The sequence below is a fragment of the Balearica regulorum genome, chromosome Z, assembly GCF_011004875.1.
Source record: "Balearica regulorum gibbericeps isolate bBalReg1 chromosome Z, bBalReg1.pri, whole genome shotgun sequence".
In the NCBI taxonomy this organism is placed as follows: domain Eukaryota; kingdom Metazoa; phylum Chordata; class Aves; order Gruiformes; family Gruidae; genus Balearica; species Balearica regulorum.
Genome location: NC_046220.1, coordinates 72,582,308 through 72,602,105, shown reverse-complemented (window position 1 = coordinate 72,602,105; position 19,798 = coordinate 72,582,308). Strand labels below are relative to the sequence as shown.

The following is a 19,798-nucleotide window of genomic DNA, read 5'->3' as shown; positions in this document are numbered from 1 at the left end:
TTTTTAGGTTGTTTTTCTTAATGTTAACTTTAACTACCTAACAAAGGGAACTGATACTGGTTGGTAGGAGTCAATCCCTTACCTTTGAGCCTCAAGTGACCTGCTTGTGTATTCTGGATTTCCAGCACTCACCTTGGCCATACCTCAGTTCAACGAGTCCTTAAGGTCATTTGCTAGCACACCCTGGCCCTTGGAACCACAGAATTACCTTTCCTTCATGGAGTTTGAGATGACATTTCGTCCAGATTTAGAGACTGGTGTCCTTTTGTACAGCTACGACACAAACAGCAAGGACTTCCTCTCCATTAACATGGTGGCTGGTTACGTGGAGTTCAGGTTCGACTGTGGCTCAGGAACGGCTGTTATCAGGTAAACAGCGTTGCTTGTGTTTCCTTTCCAACAGTGCCACAGTGCTGATCCAGGAAAGGAGTGAAAGAGAAATAAGCTATAATGAGGTATGGGAGCCTGTCAGTGTCTAGTGCCTACTTCTTCTGAGGAAGCACAGAAACACTAGAACTGTATTCAAGGGGACAGGATTTTCTTCCTACAAAAGTTTATGTTTCCAAGCTTCATTATCAGTGTTACCATGTCATGCCTCCACCTTACTGCAGATGTTACTTCTGTTTCTGTATGGTATTGCAGAAATTCCCTTGCCTCCATGACATTGTGCCACAGCTAATTAGGGGGAATCTATAAATATTTTATGCATATAATTTCTAGCCACAGGAGTGTACAATATTGGCACTTTTGTGAGCATCCTCCTCATTGGTCTCTAGTTCTGGGCAGTAAGTACCAGACCGGAGCTGTCACAAGAACATACACCTCCAGGTCCCTCTTTCCTCATAGTGCTGGGTTTTGGGCGATCTGAGGCTAATATCCAATTTACATAACTTAAGCAGTCTAAAAGATAAATATATGGTTTAAACGAGTCACCCAGGCTCCTAGACAAAGACAGACCTTCTGGGAATGATTCATTGCATCCTAAAACTAATGTCCAGGATAGGAGCAATGAAATGCCTCAAAAATGGCTGCTCTCCGTCTGTGTAGCGGAGCGCTCCATCTCCAGACAGCTGTTCCCTGGGCTCTTCTGAAAAGGCAATGGGCCGAACAGAGACGCTCAGAACCTTGGATGTGGTCCAAGAGGCTGCCGGTTTGACTAGGCTAACCTAATATTTAGAAATAATCTATATAAAGCTTATGCAAAATGTGTACACTGCCTGCAAGTCTTGCATACCATATGCTCCATGTGGATGGACATCAAGAATTTTGGCTATACTCTGATTAGGGAAAATGTACTGATTTTCCACTGAATGAGGACTCAAGCAAACAAACACCTTCAGATGACAAAGTGAGAGTTGAAATTTCAAGGGAGCAAATGCAAAATAATGCACAACCCTAACAACACACAGCTGTGGCAATACAGTTAGTGTTGTCAGACAGAGAAGGATCCTGGAGTCATCATGGGTAGTTCTGTGAAAGCAACAGCTAACTGCTTAGAGACAAATACAGAAATATAAGTACAATGCAGAGAATCATTAGGAGTGGAATAAGGAACAATGCTTCTGCAAAAATCCACAATGCACCCTGTCTTGAAAACTTGCTGTCGTTCTGGTAACTTCATTTCAGAAGAAATTAGAAAAATTTAAAAAGAAGAGTAGTGTTGATATCCGGGGCAGGGAAAGAAACAGCTTCCACAAATACAGCAGGATCTTCCATCTGAAAAAGAAAGAGCTTGGTGGAAGTATGTTAAAGTTTTTTAAGTTGTGAATGACATGGAGATAAACAAGGAATGATTATTTTTTATTTTTTCAATATGGAAGAATTAGAAGGAGCCCAGTGAAACTGCAAACAAAAAAATAGCAAAGAAAGAAAATAACAGGTTTTTTTTTTCAGACAGCACACAAGTAAGTTGTGGAAACTAATTGTCACAGCATGTCACAAATGCCAGAACTATAAATAGGTTAAAAAAAAATAATTAGAAAAATTTGAAGAAAGCTCCATTGAGGGAGATCAAACACAATTGTACGGATGCAGCCTCTGACGCAGGAAATTGCTAAATGACAAGTTGCCAGAAACTGGGAGGATATATCAAGAGAAGAATTACTCCATACTTGCCCTGTTCTTTTTCTCTTGTGGAAAAGTGGCAGAAATAGCTAATGTTGGCGACCTTTGCTCAAACCCAAAATAGCCCTTCTTACAACAGCCTTCAATCTTTTTCTGATTACAGCCATCTAATTCCTATTACTGGCAATCATAAAAGTAGACAACATTTCCCCCCCCCCCCCCCCCAAGAATACTATGACAGTTCAAAACACCTTGGACTAAAGTTTAACCAAGATGTAGGCTGTAAAATGTGGCAAGAGCCACAAGCGTGTGCCTGGGAGTGGAAATTGCCCCTTTCTATAGGAAAGCCGAAGAGCGAGCAGGACGCCAGCTAGCACCTGGCTCACGGGCGTTGGGGAGAAGGGGTGCACTGAGGTAGGTGGGAAGTGGGGGAGGCTTATGGCACTGGCAGGCTTCATTGAAAGTTGTCAGGATGTCCTCTTCAGCTCCTTTTTCTAGATAACATGTGCAACTCACACCCTGTCATCAGCCCTGTCAGTGATTAAATAAAATAAATAGATTCCCAGTTTTTCATGCCTGCTTAGCCAATATCTACTTAAAAGTCTGCCTTGATCTTCATCATACCACTTCACGCCCACTCCTTGTCCTAAACGGGGCTATAATTCTGATCGTCCTGAGTATCTCTTCCATAAGACCAGGCTGTCAGATATGATAATACCATCAGAACAAAATTATCATGTCTTTAAGGGTGCGGCAAGCTCATTTAGGTTTGTCAGCAGCAGCAGCAGGAAAGCTGACGTTAGTGAAGCTTGTTTCTTTTCCTGAAGCATCCTGGGATGGAAGCAGCATGGTGTGTGCAGGGGACTCAGGAGGGAGCAGGGATGCTGCGTGGACAGATGGATGCAGAACCTGAGCTATTTACCAAGATGTCTTAGAGGAGAATTTGTTATCCCCTGGGATTTCCCTTGGCCAGGCATTTGCAGGATCAAGATCTTCATCATTTGGGGTATTTTTTAAGGTTTGGTTTCTGTGGGGAAAAGTAATCCTTAACCCCACAGCACATGAAGAACTAAAAGTGTTCAAATGCCTGCAGGTAGCATTACCAAACTCATGTTGGTTTCAAAAGGCCTGTGAATGCAAGAAATAGCTTGCAACTCTGAAGTGATGACTCTGCAAGGTTTAATCATCCCTAATTGTAATTAAATCTAGTGGAGCAGGAGGGTTAGCGTGATGATGACCTAATCAGCAGAGGAGATAAAATTGCCACTTATTGGGTAGCCAAACTTGTCTGGTTCCTTTATATGTATATATCGACTTCTTCAAGGTGATTAAATTCTGTTACCTCTTGATTTATCCAAGGTAGTTAAACTCTAAATGCTACTACATAAGAAAAAGGACAACTGAATGGCATTGTTCAATATTTTTTTATGGAGGTTCTCTGAACCAAGTGTTCGAGTAATATTCCCAGTGTTGTGCAAATAGTTGAAAATGGGCTTTGAGAAAATTTGGAGGAGCACAATAGATACAACACAAAGATTTCAAAGCTCATGTTGATTGTTCAGGAAAAAAAGAAAATAAAGAAATTGTTATTTTCACATTTTCAAAATTATATACCTTTTTTAATCAGCATTTGGATCACTTGATTATTTCAAATCACATTTTTTTCAGTTCTTTCATTTTTAAATGTATGTTTTTTTCGTTTTTAAATATAAGTAGCCTAAAACCTGAAAACATTATTTCACCCCAAACAGTTTTGTGTGTTTTCATTGAAAGCTAGAAAATTTTCAAGTGTCCTCGTTAACATGGTTTCTGATTTTTCCAGCTTGACCAGTGAATCAAACGCAAGTTTTCATTGCTCCTGGAGATATGCTGCGAGCTAACATTTAGATGTAAAATGCTTTAACCAGTGTAGTAAAAATGAAAACAAGATACAAAGTTCTGTAGAACTTCTAAAGGGGAATATGGTTTTGCCCTTTATGCAGGCTGCTATTCATATTAGTGCTGAACTAATAAAGATTGTAAGAACAGTTTTAAAATGCTTCCTTTGAGACTGGTGAATACTTTGCACAACTGGGGATTATTGTTCCTAGCCAGGATCTCATCACGTCATTAGGACTGTATTTTGGTTATTTCCCCTTAATGTACAGCAGCCAGGCTGCATGTGTTGTGTGTGTGTGTAGATGTCAGTGTAACAGGCTGCATAAATAGAGCTGATAAGCCAACACAAAGTAGTTCTGTTTTAAAAGAGGACGAAGAATGTGAGACTAGACTAACCATTAAGGGGAAAGCTTTATCTTCAGGCTTATGTCATTGTGAAATGAGGATGTACAGCTGAGACAAAAATTTGCCTTTATGCATTATAAATGACTGAGCAAAAACATTAGCTCAGAGATAGATGAAATGCATGCTGATAATAGAAATGTTTCATTTATAAATAAAAGCAGAGAGCTTGTTATTTGCTGTAGGAACATGGTCTTATTTGCTTTTGCTGATGGGGCTCAGAAATTATTTTATCTCCTTACGAAGAAAGAACCATAGTGATTTATTTTAATTTTTATGTAGAAAATCATCCCAGAGCGCTTGACTTTTTAACATAACAACAATATTTGAAAATATCAGAAAGGCAAAAGTGTAAAATAATTGAAAGTTTTCTTCCCCTTAAAACAGGAGTGAAGAACCTGTCAGTCTGGGTCAATGGCATGAGTTGCGAGTGTCTCGCACAGCGAAGAACGGTATCCTACAAGTGGACAAACAAAAGCCAGTGGAAGGGACGGCAGAGGTGAGCATATGGCACAGCTTGTCATGAATGCAGCTGTTAGACTATAAAATGATTGCATAGTAAATTACACAGGCTGCTCTCAAAGCTCTTATAAGCTCAAAATTATACACATTGAGGCAACATTTTTTTAAGACCAAAATTGGAAATTTGCACATGAAGTCTTTCCTCTGAGGACAGGGATCCTTGTAAAGGCACAACCTGACCTGCCCTTGCCATGTAACTGGACTCACATTTTTATGTTTGGTTCATGCTTGTTCTTGAGGTTCTTTTCTTGGTACTTACTGGTTGTGGCTAAGTCTGTTGAACAACGTGTGCACTATGAAATGTGTCATCTGGAGAAGGATGATGAAAATTATGTGCACAAAGTCCTGGTTTTACCACTCTCTGAATATTGTGCTGGAAAGGTAGGCCAAAAGAGAATTTTTTCTTTGTCTTCTTGCAAAAGAAATTTTCAAGACAGAGTAAGGGCTGGAATACTCAGACAGTTGATGACTTACATTTTATTCTTCCCTCAACAAGACCTCATAGTAACTTGGTAATAAGGTGAAATTTTGCTTGTACTGAGCAGGGTATTCAGTCTAAGCGCTCAAAGGGATACACAGAGGAACTTTATTATCGCAAGAACCTGAGGCTAGAACTGCTTAGAAAATGTCTTTTATTCTTTCCTAGTGGAAAGTGTTGCCAGAAAACCAGACTCCAGATCCTGTTAGTAGAAGAATATTCAGATTTTTCTGCAAACTGGGAAACTACTTAAAGCTTAGATTTTTAATTTTTTTTAAATGCAAATAAATTGAAATTCCAGTTGTCTCCCAGATTGAGTGGGAAACATTCAAACGGAGCAGTTGAGACTTCTTTAGATAGATGGGTCAAGATGAAGACTCCCAGTTTTTTCCTCTAAGTGCTGCAGTGCAGCTGCAAAAGGAGGTTGGCTGGGAGCTGCCAACAAAGAAATCACGGGAGCTTCTGCAGGACTGGAATTACACAGTTATCCTGTCCTTAGCTGATAAACATCTTCCAGTTCACTCCAGGACACTCACTAGTCGCATCAGGTATCTTGAACAACTGCTTCTGGTAGCTAATGCAAACTCAATGTTTCTTTCATTTAACCTCATAACTGGATTATCTTTTTAGGTACTGGAAGCATTAAATGAGTCTCCGTTGCATGGACTTTGCTGTGATTTTAACTTATGAACCGCATTCTGATTCTAGATTTACATCAATGTACCTCAAATCACTGCAAACAGACCTAGATGTGCAGTCAGAAATCATAATGAATCAGTCTCCTTTCTTCCTTCAGTATTCCCATTTTGAAATACTTGAAATTTTTCAGCTAGTTCTGATTAGGATAGAGCGCAGTCGGAAGAGAGTGCCCTACAGTGGGCTTTCTTGAGAGAATTGTGCAAAGAAATGTAATTAGCAGAAGTAAAGAAGCATTAAAGTAAGCTATAACTTCTAATGTAGGCTAATCTGAAGATACAAGTATGATTCCAGCTACTGTAATAAAATGTCATTCTTCTGTTTCTTGCAGGGGGCTTTCACGCAGATTAAGTGCAGCTCTGAAATATTTATTGGTGGAGTCCCTAGTTATGATGCTGTGAAGAAGAACTCTGGGATCCTCAGACCCTTCAGCGGGAGCATCCAGAAGGTATGTGCCCAGAGACACACACTGGAGCCATTTATTTCCATCTCATCCCGTGCGCACTTTAGGTGGACACCTGCCCTTATACCACTGACAATATTTAAAGTAATCCAAGATTTCACCTCAGGAGCTCACCACAAAGTGCTTAAACACATATTTCACAGTGAAAAGTCATTCTAACTTTAATAGCCAGTATTACCACTGCCAGACTCCCTATTAATTTCTATACTGTACTACTAAATGAGCAGAAGTCATACAGGATCGAGTTCGGAATGATGCACAAAGCTCTGTGAAGATTAGAGCCCTCAGAGTGCCCTGTAGCATCTTATATAAATAAAAGAACAGAAAAAATGCTCAAATACTTCAAAGTGTGCACACTGAGGCAGCTAAATGTCTGATGTAACCACTACCGCAAGGTGCAAAAAAGAAGGTGCAAATTAAAGTGAATCCCAGTCCAGCTAGCGTATTCTTTACCACACAGCAGTTGCATACGCCACTGCCTTCCCCATCTTACAATTTTATATGGGGCACATGATCAGAGATCTTTTTCATTGTTCAAAATTCAAGAATGAAATTCAACAAATTCAAACTGAACTAATATTTGCTCTCCCTAGGCATACTTAAAATAATTTAGATAAAGCTGAAAGGTTGGCCCTGAATCTTCAGAATTTTAAATGAGTGAATTACTATATCAGATTTACTTAACAAATGAAAAACTCTAATAGTGCATCTCATAACTATTGATCAAGGACGGAATGGTAATTGCAATTCAGTGTAAATGGTTTCATCACTTGGTCCAACATTTTTCACTATCTTTGACAGCTGTCTAGGGGAAAACATGAAGTCCAAGAAAATTGGGGGAGTGTGTAAGAGTGATGGGAACAGGTCAGTTACACAAACATCACTGGAAAGATGGGCTAGACTAAATACAGTGCGTTTTGAAGTACAAGACAGGGAGCCTAGGAGCAATTAACAGAGGCCACACTTACAAGGTGAGGGGTTGTACCCTAGAGTGCAGAGGCACTGGTAAGGATTGGGAAATGCAGAGTGTGAGCCCTTACTTCTGTGCTGTACTTAAGGAGGTGGGTTTGCCTTCTCAGAGGCCTGAATGGGATGTCAAGGAAAGGTATTGCCTGACTTTTGGGCACAGGGAGACTGCTAGTTGACTGCTGTGTTTACATATGGTAGGATTTTGGAGAACTGTGTAGAAGTAAAGCTACAAACATCACGGAGTACTGGAAAACATGCTGTGCATAGAAAGACCTAAGATTTCAAATCTATCATCTAGTTTACTCAGATAAGGTTAAGCGATGACTTTACTGTGGTCTGCTAGTTCCTACATGAGGGTGAGATTTGAGTACCTGGCTCTGAGGTGATGCAGAAAATGGCATGATGAAAAATAATGGCTGGAAATTGAAGAAAAGATTAAGCCCAGAAATAAGAGACACGTTGTTAAGAGTGAGGGCTTGTTAACCTCTGGAACAATGTAGCCAGAAATTAGAAAGAAGCTGAAAAGGTAGGGAAGTCTTCACTGGTCTATCTTTACAACAGAACTGGACGTTTTTCTGATGTTGAAGTTGTTTAGTTCTGTTTCAAACAGAGTATATATGCTTGATAGAACCCCTTGTCCCAGTAGGACCCCCTAAGGTGCATCATCTGAGTTAAGCAGCAGCCAGAGTAACTATTACCATTCTCATTTTTGACCTTAAAATCTATTTGCTTGTGAAAATGGCCTTCTTATTTTGATGTAGCTGAGATCAGAAGCCGTACCCACATGTAATCTCTCTGCCAAGATACCAGCTGAGATTATACAAATGTCAGTTTTTAGTGGAGAACATGTGTTGCTGGCACATTGGAAAAATCACAACATTTAACAATTTCTCTTCAGTTTATGTACAAACAGTTTTGTGAAATCATTAATTATGTTTTTCATCCATCTTAACTGTAGCTTCTTTCAGGCAAGATGAGATACTAGAAAGCAATAGAAAATATGAAAAATAAGCCATTCTGCTTAGTATTTCTGTTGTCAACGCTCATCTCCTGGGGGGTTTCCTGATCTCAGAAATGCTATTCCTCAGCACTGCTCATCTAATTTTACTGTCCTAGCTCATGGCTTAGCTACAAAGCATGAACTAGCAGTGTTCAGACACGAGACTGGTAAATCCCACAGAGCTTCACCCCATATGAGGGTTGCCTAAGGCTGTGTCACAAAACAGAAAAGAAATTGATCTGCAGTGGGTCAGGGTGAGCAACGGAATGAGTAGGACCTCTGCAACTGGAAAACACACATTACAAGAAATAGTTTTTGGCCAAGTTTTAACGGTTATGTTTCTCTGAAGTCTTCTAGAGAAGCCTTCTGACAAGCAGTACAATACTGGGAATTTGGAAGATTTTAGCATGTGTTTTCCTTCCTATATTATTTATTTTATTTTTTTTTAACACATAGATTATCTTGAATGACTGGACAATTGATATGAAACAGGATTTCACTTTTGGAATCAACCTGGTGAATACTGCCCACCCCTGCGTGAGCTCACCATGTGCAAATGGAGGCACCTGTGTTCCCAAGAAGGACAGCTATGAATGTGACTGTCCCCTGGGCTTCGATGGGCACCATTGCCAAAAAGGTAACGGCTCCATTTCCATCCAGAGATCTGGAGTTGATCACAAAAATAAGAGAGATTTAGCACCTACAACTGCAGTGGTATATATCCCTTGAAACAGAAACTCTGGAGGCCAGAACTCCCCTTGCATCTACGCACATTCCATGTACTCAGGGAAGAATTCATTTTGTTATTCAGGAACACAGTAACTGTTATCCCAGCACAGAGCTATGATCCATAGATAGCAGCCTGGCATCTGGTTGCTTGTGGTGGCCAACACTGAACATTTCATACACCTCCCTAATTATGCAGTGCTATACAAAGGGGAAATTCCTGCCAATGTCCTCCAGCCAGTGATTGTTATGTCCTGAAGCATGAGCATTGATAACCCTTGTAATTTTATCCTCCCTAGGACTCACAACAAACGCTATTCACATATACAGAAAGGTCTAGTCCTTTTTTAAACACTGACTACTCTGATGGTAATTTAACCATCTGCACAAACCCTACCTTGGTACGGCAATGGAGACCACCAAGGAGAGAAGTCTGCCAAGATGCACGTTATTCTTCTTTCCTCAGAGCCACTGTAATAGTTCAAACCTTAGATTCAGGAAAGTGTTCAGATTGCATGAAGCGTTAAAAAAAGGTGCTTCGGGTTATTCCACTAGATGGAGATGTTTCCTTTCTGTCAGGCTTGATCTTGAAAAATTCCTAAGGGAAGGTTTTGTAACGTAACAAACTCAATTGAAAAGAGCTGACTGACGCTATTGTCTTCACCCACTCCTTCATTTCTCACAGGCACAAACTTCAAAGTTAAAAGTAGTGGTTTTGCTGAAATTGTGATGACTAGATTGGCCTTTTCTTCCATAAAAGAAATCTTAGAACAAAAACATTTTATTAAAATACAATACAAGAAACCTCTTTGCTTACGTTGTCGTGGTCTAACTAATAGCTGGAGCAACGTCATTTATCCTGACTTCTCTGTGGGGAGGAGGGAGAATTGCGATTTTGGCTTTCTAGGTATGTGGAGGGTGCTAAGCTCCTGACTTCAAGTACTGAGGTCTCCAGGGGGAGTCAAGGCAAGTGAATGCTTTGCAGCTTGGGTGTGTGACTGCCTGCCTGTTCGGTGAGCTCCTGTGCATTGCTCGGACCATGGCTCCTCACCGCTCCTCTGCTTCTGACCTGTGCTAAGCCCTGAGAGCAGTGATCCTGCTGTCTGTGGCTGCTCTTCAGGTGCCTCTCAACCCCCCTGCACTTGTGCAACCTCAGCTACCACTGAAAATCCAAGTTTTTGCTGGTGGATGTGCAGAGAGCATGGAGGCCCCTCTTGAACCTCAGTCCACGACAACCTTGATGAACCTGAAGCATATTTCTCAAAATAATCCTGAATGCACATGTGTGTCTGCTTCTATTTCAGAATGGGTTTTTGTTTAGTGCGCTCAGCTGGTATGTGAGAGGCTGAAGGTGCAGTCTCCATCCTGCTTGCTGGTGGGCTGCTGTAACCCCACTGCCTAAAAACCAGGGGAGGGTTTGTGAGGGACTGTGCCTCATTCTCCAAAATTATATATGCCGCTTAAAAAAACGCAACTTAAATGATGTTGGTATGAGGTGTATGAGATATTGATTCATACCGTAATGGATCATTGACCAAGTATTCAACAGAATTTCTACTGGCATTGCTGCGTTTTATATCTTCTGTCCAAGCTGTGGGGAGTGTTAAAGGTATTTTTATACTTAATTGTAAGTTGGAGTAGAACAGAAAACTGTTGCTTTCCCCTGGTTAGAGCTGATCCCTGGGTAAACCATGGTGAGTCACTGGGATTTGAAAACAAGGACTAGCTGGTCCTACCTGTCTGCATCTTTGTGTGTTTTGAGTAGGCAAATATAAATTCTTTGGGCAAAACAATAACAAAAAAGTGCTGCCTTCATAGATGATGAGTTGCTTGTGCAAATGGGGAGCAGGGATCATGCATTTGCAGAAAGGTAGGCATGAAATTGGACAAAGAGAGATTTTTATGCTATGGAAAAATAAAATGACAATGTTCTTGTTTTGTTTTGTGCTGACTCACTGCAGAGTGTGGAAGTTACTGCCTAAACAGTAAGTACTGCAAATGATGTGAAAACTGCTCTGTCATTGTGCATCTGTGTCTGCTCTAGCAGGCTGGATGCTGGGTTTCCATTAAGCCTGGCAAGCTTCTGTCAATAATCCAAAGTATTTTCTAGGGTTATATAGTACTTCCTTAAACCTTGTCCTGTTGATATTTTAAACTGCATCCAGAGCACCTGCTCAGTGCAGAGAGCTGTAGAGCTGCTCCCTGTATTCACAAAGCAGCAGGGCCAGGTGGCTGTCCGAGTGCTTGGTAGGGATAGGTGCTGCAGTTCAGAGCTCACTCTCACTTGTCATGAGAGCTCTGGTGCTGCTCTCCCAAGTCATGATGAGCAGGCAGTGAAGATGCTTAGTCCTGGATCTCCTTAGTGGCCCTGTTCCCTTCCAGTTACAAAGATCCTGTACGCGTCAAGGGTAGTCCTAAAATTTACTTGGTTTTCTGCGGTTGAATTCACTGCAGCAAGTGAATTGCATACAGAAGAGCAATCAGAGATAAATGCCCATCAAGCTCCATAGACGAAATGAGAGTCCTAGAGCAAGGGCCAGGGCTGCTGCATGGCACGGGTACCTTCCCGTGCCGAAGGCAAGAGCAGTGAGGCGCTGGTGCCGGTGTGGGATGTGACCGGGCAGGAAGAAGGGCTCCTTTCACACTCTGCTCCCATCTGCCATGGTTAGAGACTGTCCAATGCAGAAAGCGTCAGACCTGGTGAGGAATGTCTGGCCAAGTGTAACACGTCTTTTGCAATCTTCCAACAACACTGGCAGGCTGCAGGCTGTGGACCGCCTGTGGTGGTTTCTTTAGACACATTAGGCAGTTTTCCTGATTTCACTACAGATGAAAACAGGCATTCGTCACTATCTAAAATTCTCAGTCTTGGCACTTAGAGCTAAATTTCATATTGCTGTTGTTGGCTGCCAGACTACAGCAATTGTTGCATATCTGTGTTACAGTGAGCTCTTAAAGCCCAGCCGGCCTCTGCATTGCTTAAAGAAAGCAAGCATCCATGCCCTGAAAAGCTTGAAATTTATATAGATGAGGTTATCTGTGGGTTGAAGGGATTACCTCTCAGGAAGAAAACAGGATGAAAGCAGCTGTTTTAAGGAATTTATAGAACTAGATTATATTAATGTGGCAGTCAGTTAGGAGACATCAGCAGCAAACTGTAGGATGTTCACTCGAAAGAAAATCTGTTCAGGCCAGTGCTCATAGCCTACCGAAGGCTGTGTATCAGGGGTGTTCAGTGATTTATATCAAACATCTGAGTTATTTCACCAAAGTCTTCTCCACGGGCAGCAGTACACCAGCTCCAGGACCGGTTGCAATGCCGTCCCAGCAGCTGTACACCACAGCTGTACCAGGGGCTGTCCCTACAGAAATGGGAGGTGCGGTGTGTGGGACACTGGTGAGCTCCCAGCAAAACACCCTCCAAGGCAGCTCTGCAGCATGTTGAATGCACACACCAAGAGGCTTTGCAGCCTCTGTCGTACAGCCTTTTAACGTAGTCTCAGTGAAGACCTGAAGTGATTAGGGGCGCTCTGTATGTCCTCCTCAGAGATAGCGTCCCCCGACACTGCACCCCAGAGGTGAGCCCTGAGCAGATGGCAGCGGCTCTGTGCAGTGTCACATACACAAAAGCTGAAAATGGGGAGCTCTCAGGTTGCCTGTGCTGCCTCCCGGCCTCACTTTGCAGGGGTGAGAGGTCCCCACACATGCTCTGCACATGGTGCGCCATTAGGAGCAGGGGAGAAGTTTCTTAGACTAAGAACAAAGAGTGGTTAATGCATAAGCTTTGGCAGGAGGGTGGCTTGAACCACACAGAGAATCAAGGAATGTGGAAACAGGGATAAAAATAAAATTTGCAATGTTATCCTCCTACTTCTTGTTTTCCTGTGCTAACATTTATGGTGGAGCAATACATTAGGCCCATGACATGAAGGCTGTAAGTAGAGAGACTGTCAGCAGTTTAAACTACATCAACTACTGCTGCTACATTTAGGTATGAGCTGGCGGTGCCTTTTTGCAAACCCATATGAGTTCAGCTCAGTTCTGTGCCGCCAGCAGGTACCTGCCAATGTGGGAGTGAATCAATAAACAGTCTTGCCTCTTTTTTTTTTCTCCTTCCATTTCACTATCAGCTAACTGACACTCGTCTTAATTTTTTTATTTACTTTTCAGCCATTACAGAAGCAATTGAAATCCCACAGTTTATTGGTCGCAGTTACCTCACATATGATAATCCAGATATCCTGAAAAGGTAATGTATCTCCTGTGAACATAAATATTCTGTTTGCTAACCATTATAATGCCAGGAGCCTCACGTGGGAGGATGTTGTATATTTAAGCGTCTTAAGCTGTATTTGCCATATTTCTAAATTTCAGGAAAAAAAATACTCTTTCTATGCATATGCTTATGGCTCAGTTTGTTGCAATATCTGAGCATCTTGCAGCCTGTAGAGAAACAGTATGCACAGCGTATGTCTGGCATGGAGAGGGACGGGTATGAGCATTCTGAGAGCAAAGAACGGACATACAGAGCCTGTGTGTGTAAAGAGACCAATGATGTTAACTCCTGCTTTAGCCTAAAAATTAGGTCCTCAAACTTCTTTTTGGCTGCTCTGTATCTTAGAAGATGCCCAAATTCCAGCAAATTGTGGGTTATTTCAACAAATTCCTCCATCCGCCTTTGTTTCAGCCACTGGCTAGAGGAGGCTTTGCAAATGTCCTCACCTGCAGCTCAGTGCCTCTCACCTCCCAGGACTTTCTGATTTGCCCTTCTTATGTGTCTTCCACTGATTACTGAGGGCACCAAATATACTGGATGTTCTCAAAATTTGCTTGTTGGACTGGATTTCACACTAGGCTTGGAGAGAAAAAGGATATTTGTGTGGAATAACCAAGTAGCTATTGTGTTTGGGATTCTGGAGGGTCAAGTTCAATTCCCCCACTCTGAAATGCTAGGAATGGGGATGTGAACAAGAGCCCCTCACACACCAGCATGTAGGCAAGTTGCAAGACAGTAACCTGCAAGACCAGTGGAGAAGAAATACTGCATCATCTTTTATGTTTTTTTTGAAAGAAGACCATCCCAGTTCGATATTTTACTATTATTTCCTCCTTCTAGGGTCTCAGGATCAAGAACAAATGTGTTCATGAGGTTTAAAACCACAATGAAGGAAGGTCTTTTGATGTGGAGGGGAGACAGTCCCATGCGACCTAACAGTGATTTCATTTCTCTAGGCCTTCAAGAAGGAGCATTAATATTCAGGTAAACTTTGTCTCCCTCGTTTGTGTTGCATGCAGTACACTCAGGGCTCGAAGGAATTGCCGTAACAGATCCAGTGCACTTGTTCTTTGATGTAGTGCAAGACAATTACATCCTCAAGGTTTTGTTCAGTGATGGATTCCATTATTGTCTGGGAAGGGATGTGAGTTGAAGAGGTAATGTGCTGCAAGCTTTGCATCATTTCTGCTTGCTCCCTCCCAGTTTTTAAACCAGCTTTTTTTAATGTGATTTTCTAAAAGTCACCTTATGAGGATATGAGTACTGTCAGTAAATCCCCAAAGGCCTCTTGAAGCACTTGCCGTGTCAGTTAAGCGGAGCAGGTGTAGGGTTTGCAGAGAGAGAGCAGGGGTCAAGGAAAGACTCCGCAGGCTCACTCTTCACCAGAGAGTGCACATGGGAGCAGGGCTCCCACCCTCTCAAAACCCAAAACACTGTGGCACAAACAGAGCTGTCTCCAGGCTTCTTTACCACCACCATGAACAGAAGCACTTATTTAAGAAGCCAGTAATATTACTGTCAAATATCTGAAATTGAGGAGTGTTGGGAACTGTTGGGCTGAACTCATGTTCTCTCTCCAGAATTGCTTTCTCTCTTGCGGATGCTTAGGCAGACTCTGTGCAACTTTTTGCATGGTGCTTTTTTGGGACTCCTGTCTTTTTTTGGGACTCCTGTCTTTTGAAAGCCTTATCTTTCCTCATGATCCCCTTTTAGGTTGTGTAGGACAAATATTGAAACAGCAAACTACAAATGCCATCACAATTATGGATCACTGTTGATTAAATGACAGAGATTTTGTTAATCATTTAAGCTAATTTGAAGCTATCTTTTACTTGACTTACGTGGTTGTTGTTTGCTTCCGTGGGCACATAGACAAGTTGCACGTTTCCATTTAGATTAATTTTTTTTAAGCTTTTTTTTTCCTGTGATTTTCTGAGCTTAACTTTGCAAAAACTCTTGGTTCCCTCATTGTTTTATAAACAAGAAACTGACTCTGCAGAAATGGTGCATTTTTAAAATGTCTTTGGGAGAGCCTGTCTTTCCAAGATGCATGGTAGTAACTGGCCCCTCTATTTTGTCTGGTTTTTAGGCACAGTCCGTTTTTATTAGGGTTGTTGCTATCCCCCAGAGAGGAAGATACACAAAGGATTTAGACTGAAACAGCTGAATTTTATTGAAATATCTGTATCTTCCACATGTATTTGGGAAGGTGAAAAATTAGGATCTCAAATGAAAACTCACTAGTTTGGTAGAGGCTGAAGGCTCAGGCTAATTCATCCTGCTTATTTAGGCAGCTGAGAACCCCGTACCTCACTCTGTTCTGGCATCTACTTCCCCTTTGTGAAGGTAGGCCCAAATTTCTGGGACCTACAAATTAAGAAGCCTGAAGTGTACATGTGATGGGGACACTATGTCTGCTGAGTAATTTTAGTAGCAGCAAACACAAAGAAATAATCAGAGCTGCAGCTGAAGCAGGGAACTTCATGATTATCTCTGCATTTATTTATTAGGCTTCATCCTTTCTAACATCACAGGTCTTCCCTATAATTCAGATGATTTCTAGATCTGTTATAGGTTGCATGCTTATTTGCTCTCGTAATAGTTTATTTATTAACCATGTTTGCGAGCTTCCACTACTCTCTCGGTTAGGCCAAAGGTCTGTAGGTCACTGACCTTCATAACCTCCTATTTTGGGGAGGAACTGCCATGCAAAAGGTCCCCTTCTTGCTTCTATGGCATGGTGGTTATGGTACCCACTCTGGCCGGGGCAGGAAGGAGTTTTGCCTGTGGCCCCGTGAGCCTGACTTTGCAAAATAAGTGCATTGCTGCTGGGCTTCCAAAGGACTCCACCGGGACCTCCATAATCTGAGCTGTGAGCGGAGCTCTGGGGGCTGAGCAGGTGGGGCACAGAGTAAAGACATCCGAGCGATTGGGCAGGCAGTTGGTCTTTGCAAGGGAAGCAGCACACACTTTAATTTTTTTTTTTTTTTAATTGTAGCTACAATTTGGGCAGCGGCATTGCTTCCATCGCGGTGAATGGCTCTTTCAGTGACGGCCGGTGGCACAGAGTCAAGGCTGTTCGGTAAGTGGCCACACTTCATCTGGGAGGCGTTTTGGAGCCACCCTGCCATTAAAGGTGCTGGCTGGTGTGTCTGGATGCTGGTCGGGTGTGAATCACTGCACTCTGTGCTCTCACATCGCTTAGGAGTTGAACTGTTAGCAGCTTGGCTGTTTCAGGATGATGTACACAAAGATTATTGTATTAGAGGTGACAGTGCCAACTCAGCACAGCTAAGGCAGGCTGCCAAAGTCACGCAGGGCTATTCTGGGGCTGTGACAGACATTCTATTAAACCCATACCATTTGGGTTAAGAGTATTTTTCTTTAATGTCTGCATTTTGAAATTCCCTAGTGAGCATTTTGTGGGCTGGCACAAGCACTGGAGCACGGACAGTGTATGCCTACTTTTTCTATTTGGAGGAGGTGCAGACATCTTGCAGTGTATATATAACTCATATTTATAACTCATTACCTCATGGGACGCAAGCGTGCCCAGCAGGGAAAGCACACGTTCCTCTCTTCATGAGATGTTGGTTCCCTGGAAATTGCAGGCTGAGGTTAGCACAACTTGTTACCAAATTCAAAGAGAACAGGAGCCCATCAAGTGGCTCTTCTGTCTATGCAGTTATTGACCGTATAGAAAATGGAAGTGGCCTAAAAGCTCTAGTAAGAAACAAACCTGCTTATAAGTATGTTTTATCTTAGGTTGCCTATTTCTTCCCTTCTGTTGAAACTTCTGGTGTTTACTTTTTATATTACATCTGATGTTTAAGAACACATCAGAACCTGTCCATCGTTCCCTCTCAACCAGCTGTGCAATTTACTTCTTTCTCATTTTTTTCTCCTTTGCAAATGTGTCCCACACCCTTTGCCAGTCTCTGACATCTTAGTCCCTGGAAAGAAAACACCCTGAAAGGTCTGGATTGCCATAGGACACTGCTGACTGTGAGGGTCCCCAACATCAGTCCCAAGCCTTCGCCGTAAACCCTGCCAAGCACTGAGTTGCTGTGGTCTCCTGGCAAGGGGGAGATGCTGCTGCTCCTCCTCCCACCTGGTTGTAGGCTGGATGCATGAGAGTCGTTTATTTTTCATTTCAGGGATGGACAGTCTGGCAAAGTAACCTTGGACGATTATGGTGCCAGGACCGGTAAATCCCCTGGGAAGATGAGGCAGCTAAACATCAATGGAGATCTCTATGTAGGTGAGTGCTCACTGTTCACATTTATGGCCCAGATGCATTTTAGTGTTTGTAAGGTCGGCTGTAAGGCAGGGCATCCCAGCTCTGACCATCTCAAGGTGAAGGCTTCACACGGCAGCCTCTGGTCCTCCACAGCCTTTTTTTTTTTTTTTGTGGGGAGGCTTCTCTGGGTGGGATGAGGGGGATGGGTATGAGAAGGGACCAGCACCATGGGGTGCTCCGTGGTACCCCCAGCAGGTACACAGAGAAACAGCGAGTGGCAGCTGCAAACCCTGCAGCTTAGTGGAAATTTGGGCACCAGCTTATTCAGCTTTTACTGATGCCACAATTTCTGCAATAAATAATTAGCATCCTAGTTTATTATCTCCTGCTTATCCCCTCCTGTACTTTCAAGTGCTTAGAGACTGTATGTAAAAAACCCACACGGTAACCAGTGAATTAAATTTCACTTCTGAGGTGGGCTAGGAAGGCTAATGGAGTTGTTGGGTGTGCAGTCTGCCAAGCAGGAGCAGACACTCTTGTTGGTGAAGAGTTTCTCATTGCGTCCTTTCTTCCAGGTGGCATGAAGGAAATAGCCCTGCACACGAACAGGCAGTACCTGCGGGGCCTGGTGGGCTGCATCTCCCACCTCACGCTTTCAACCGACTACCACATCTCGCTGGTGGAGGATGCCACCGACGGGAAGAACATCAACATGTGTGGGACCAAGTGACAAGAGAGGAATCCCAGTGCCGAAGACCCGTTGTGTGCTTGCGTGTGTGGCTGAGTGTGAGCTGGCTCCACAGCCCTCCATGGCCAGCCCATGTTCACCATCCAGGAAGGTGACAGAGCCAAAGGGACCCTCCCCCCCCGCCCCCCCCCCACCCCCCAAAAAAAAAGAACATTTTCCCCTCTCCTTTCCTTTCCTGACCAAACCGAGTGTTTTGTGTAGGAGCTGTCCCCTCTGCCCGTTACGTGTTTAGTGAACACCAAAGGTTGTGCATCGGTGCAAACAGCAATGTATGATGTTACAAGTAGCTCAATGACTGTGTTGTGGTCCTTAGGTTATCTTTTGTAATATCAGAGAAGCATTCTTGAAACACCTGCATCCATCCCACCCTGCAGTGGTACAATGACTGTGCTGTTCAACAAATACACCGTCGGGCAGTGTATCTGCATTCAAATGTATGTCCTGGAACAAGCAATACTCCTTACCGCTCTCTGATTTAGCTAAATTATGTTTCATCCTGTGTAAATAACAGCTACAGTGACTGGTTTCAAAATACTGTTGTTTGTTGAGGAGGAAAGTTCTTAAAGTCTACTTTTTTATTACAAGCAACAAAATCAATGAACCAATTTTGTAGAAGTAATTTTATATTTGTATATTTTTTATAGCAGCAGACCTGCTTACCTGTTGTAGCTTTTAACATTTAGATGTACTATACAATTAGCTCTTTGCACACTTTCCTAAAAATAGCAAAGTGACCTGTGGTTTCAATCTGTTATATGGGAAGCTTAATGTCTGTATTATACAGTTTTGGTGGAGATATTTGTGTGTTATGACCAGTTTTAAATCTGACTCTTTTTGTTTTGTAAATTTTGACAGTTTAAAATTGTACATGATGAAGCTTTCCTGGCTTAAACAGATTAAAAGATTAGGAAAAAAAGACCAAATGCTTGCTACTGTGGTATGATAAATAATGTTATTTTTTTCCTGAAAAATGGGAAAAGGGATGTGCAAGAGTCCTTGGTGGGTCACAGTCCTCTTAAAATAAAATGTTTTCTAGGCACTGGACCAACACTTATGCAACCTTGATTGCCAAACTGTAATTTAAGCAGGCGAAAGGAGTGCTGTCGAGACACTAAGGAAATGGTCCAGAATTTCATAGTTTGGAGATTTTTCTTCTTTAACTCTTTGTTTGAAGCTGATCAGTGAGCAATCGGTGGGGACAAGAGAGACCCACCGTGCAGCGGGGCTCCCTGGTTCATCATGTGCCGGCAGCAGGAGAAGCACAAACCTCCTCAGCAGCGGAGGCTCATCTGAACGCCTGTGAGTTAAAAGGACCTGGTGTGGCAAAAGCAATGGA

At 42.6% G+C, this 19,798-nt stretch overlaps 1 protein-coding gene across 1 annotated transcript in view; it reads left to right on the top strand.

Annotated features, from left to right (window-relative positions):
* Positions 1–19,385, top strand: part of EGFLAM (EGF like, fibronectin type III and laminin G domains) — a 73,492-nt gene extending 54,107 nt beyond the window's left edge. Inside the window, exons 15-23 of the mRNA XM_075740432.1 lie at positions 126–369; positions 4,732–4,843; positions 6,372–6,488; positions 8,929–9,109; positions 13,369–13,447; positions 14,315–14,458; positions 16,473–16,556; positions 17,632–17,735; positions 18,290–19,385. Coding sequence (XP_075596547.1) covers positions 126–369; positions 4,732–4,843; positions 6,372–6,488; positions 8,929–9,109; positions 13,369–13,447; positions 14,315–14,458; positions 16,473–16,556; positions 17,632–17,735; positions 18,290–18,444 — 1,220 coding nt within the window. The 3' untranslated portion in view covers positions 18,445–19,385. The remainder of the gene's footprint in view (positions 1–125; positions 370–4,731; positions 4,844–6,371; positions 6,489–8,928; positions 9,110–13,368; positions 13,448–14,314; positions 14,459–16,472; positions 16,557–17,631; positions 17,736–18,289) is intronic.
* The last annotated feature ends 413 nt before the right edge of the window (positions 19,386–19,798 follow it).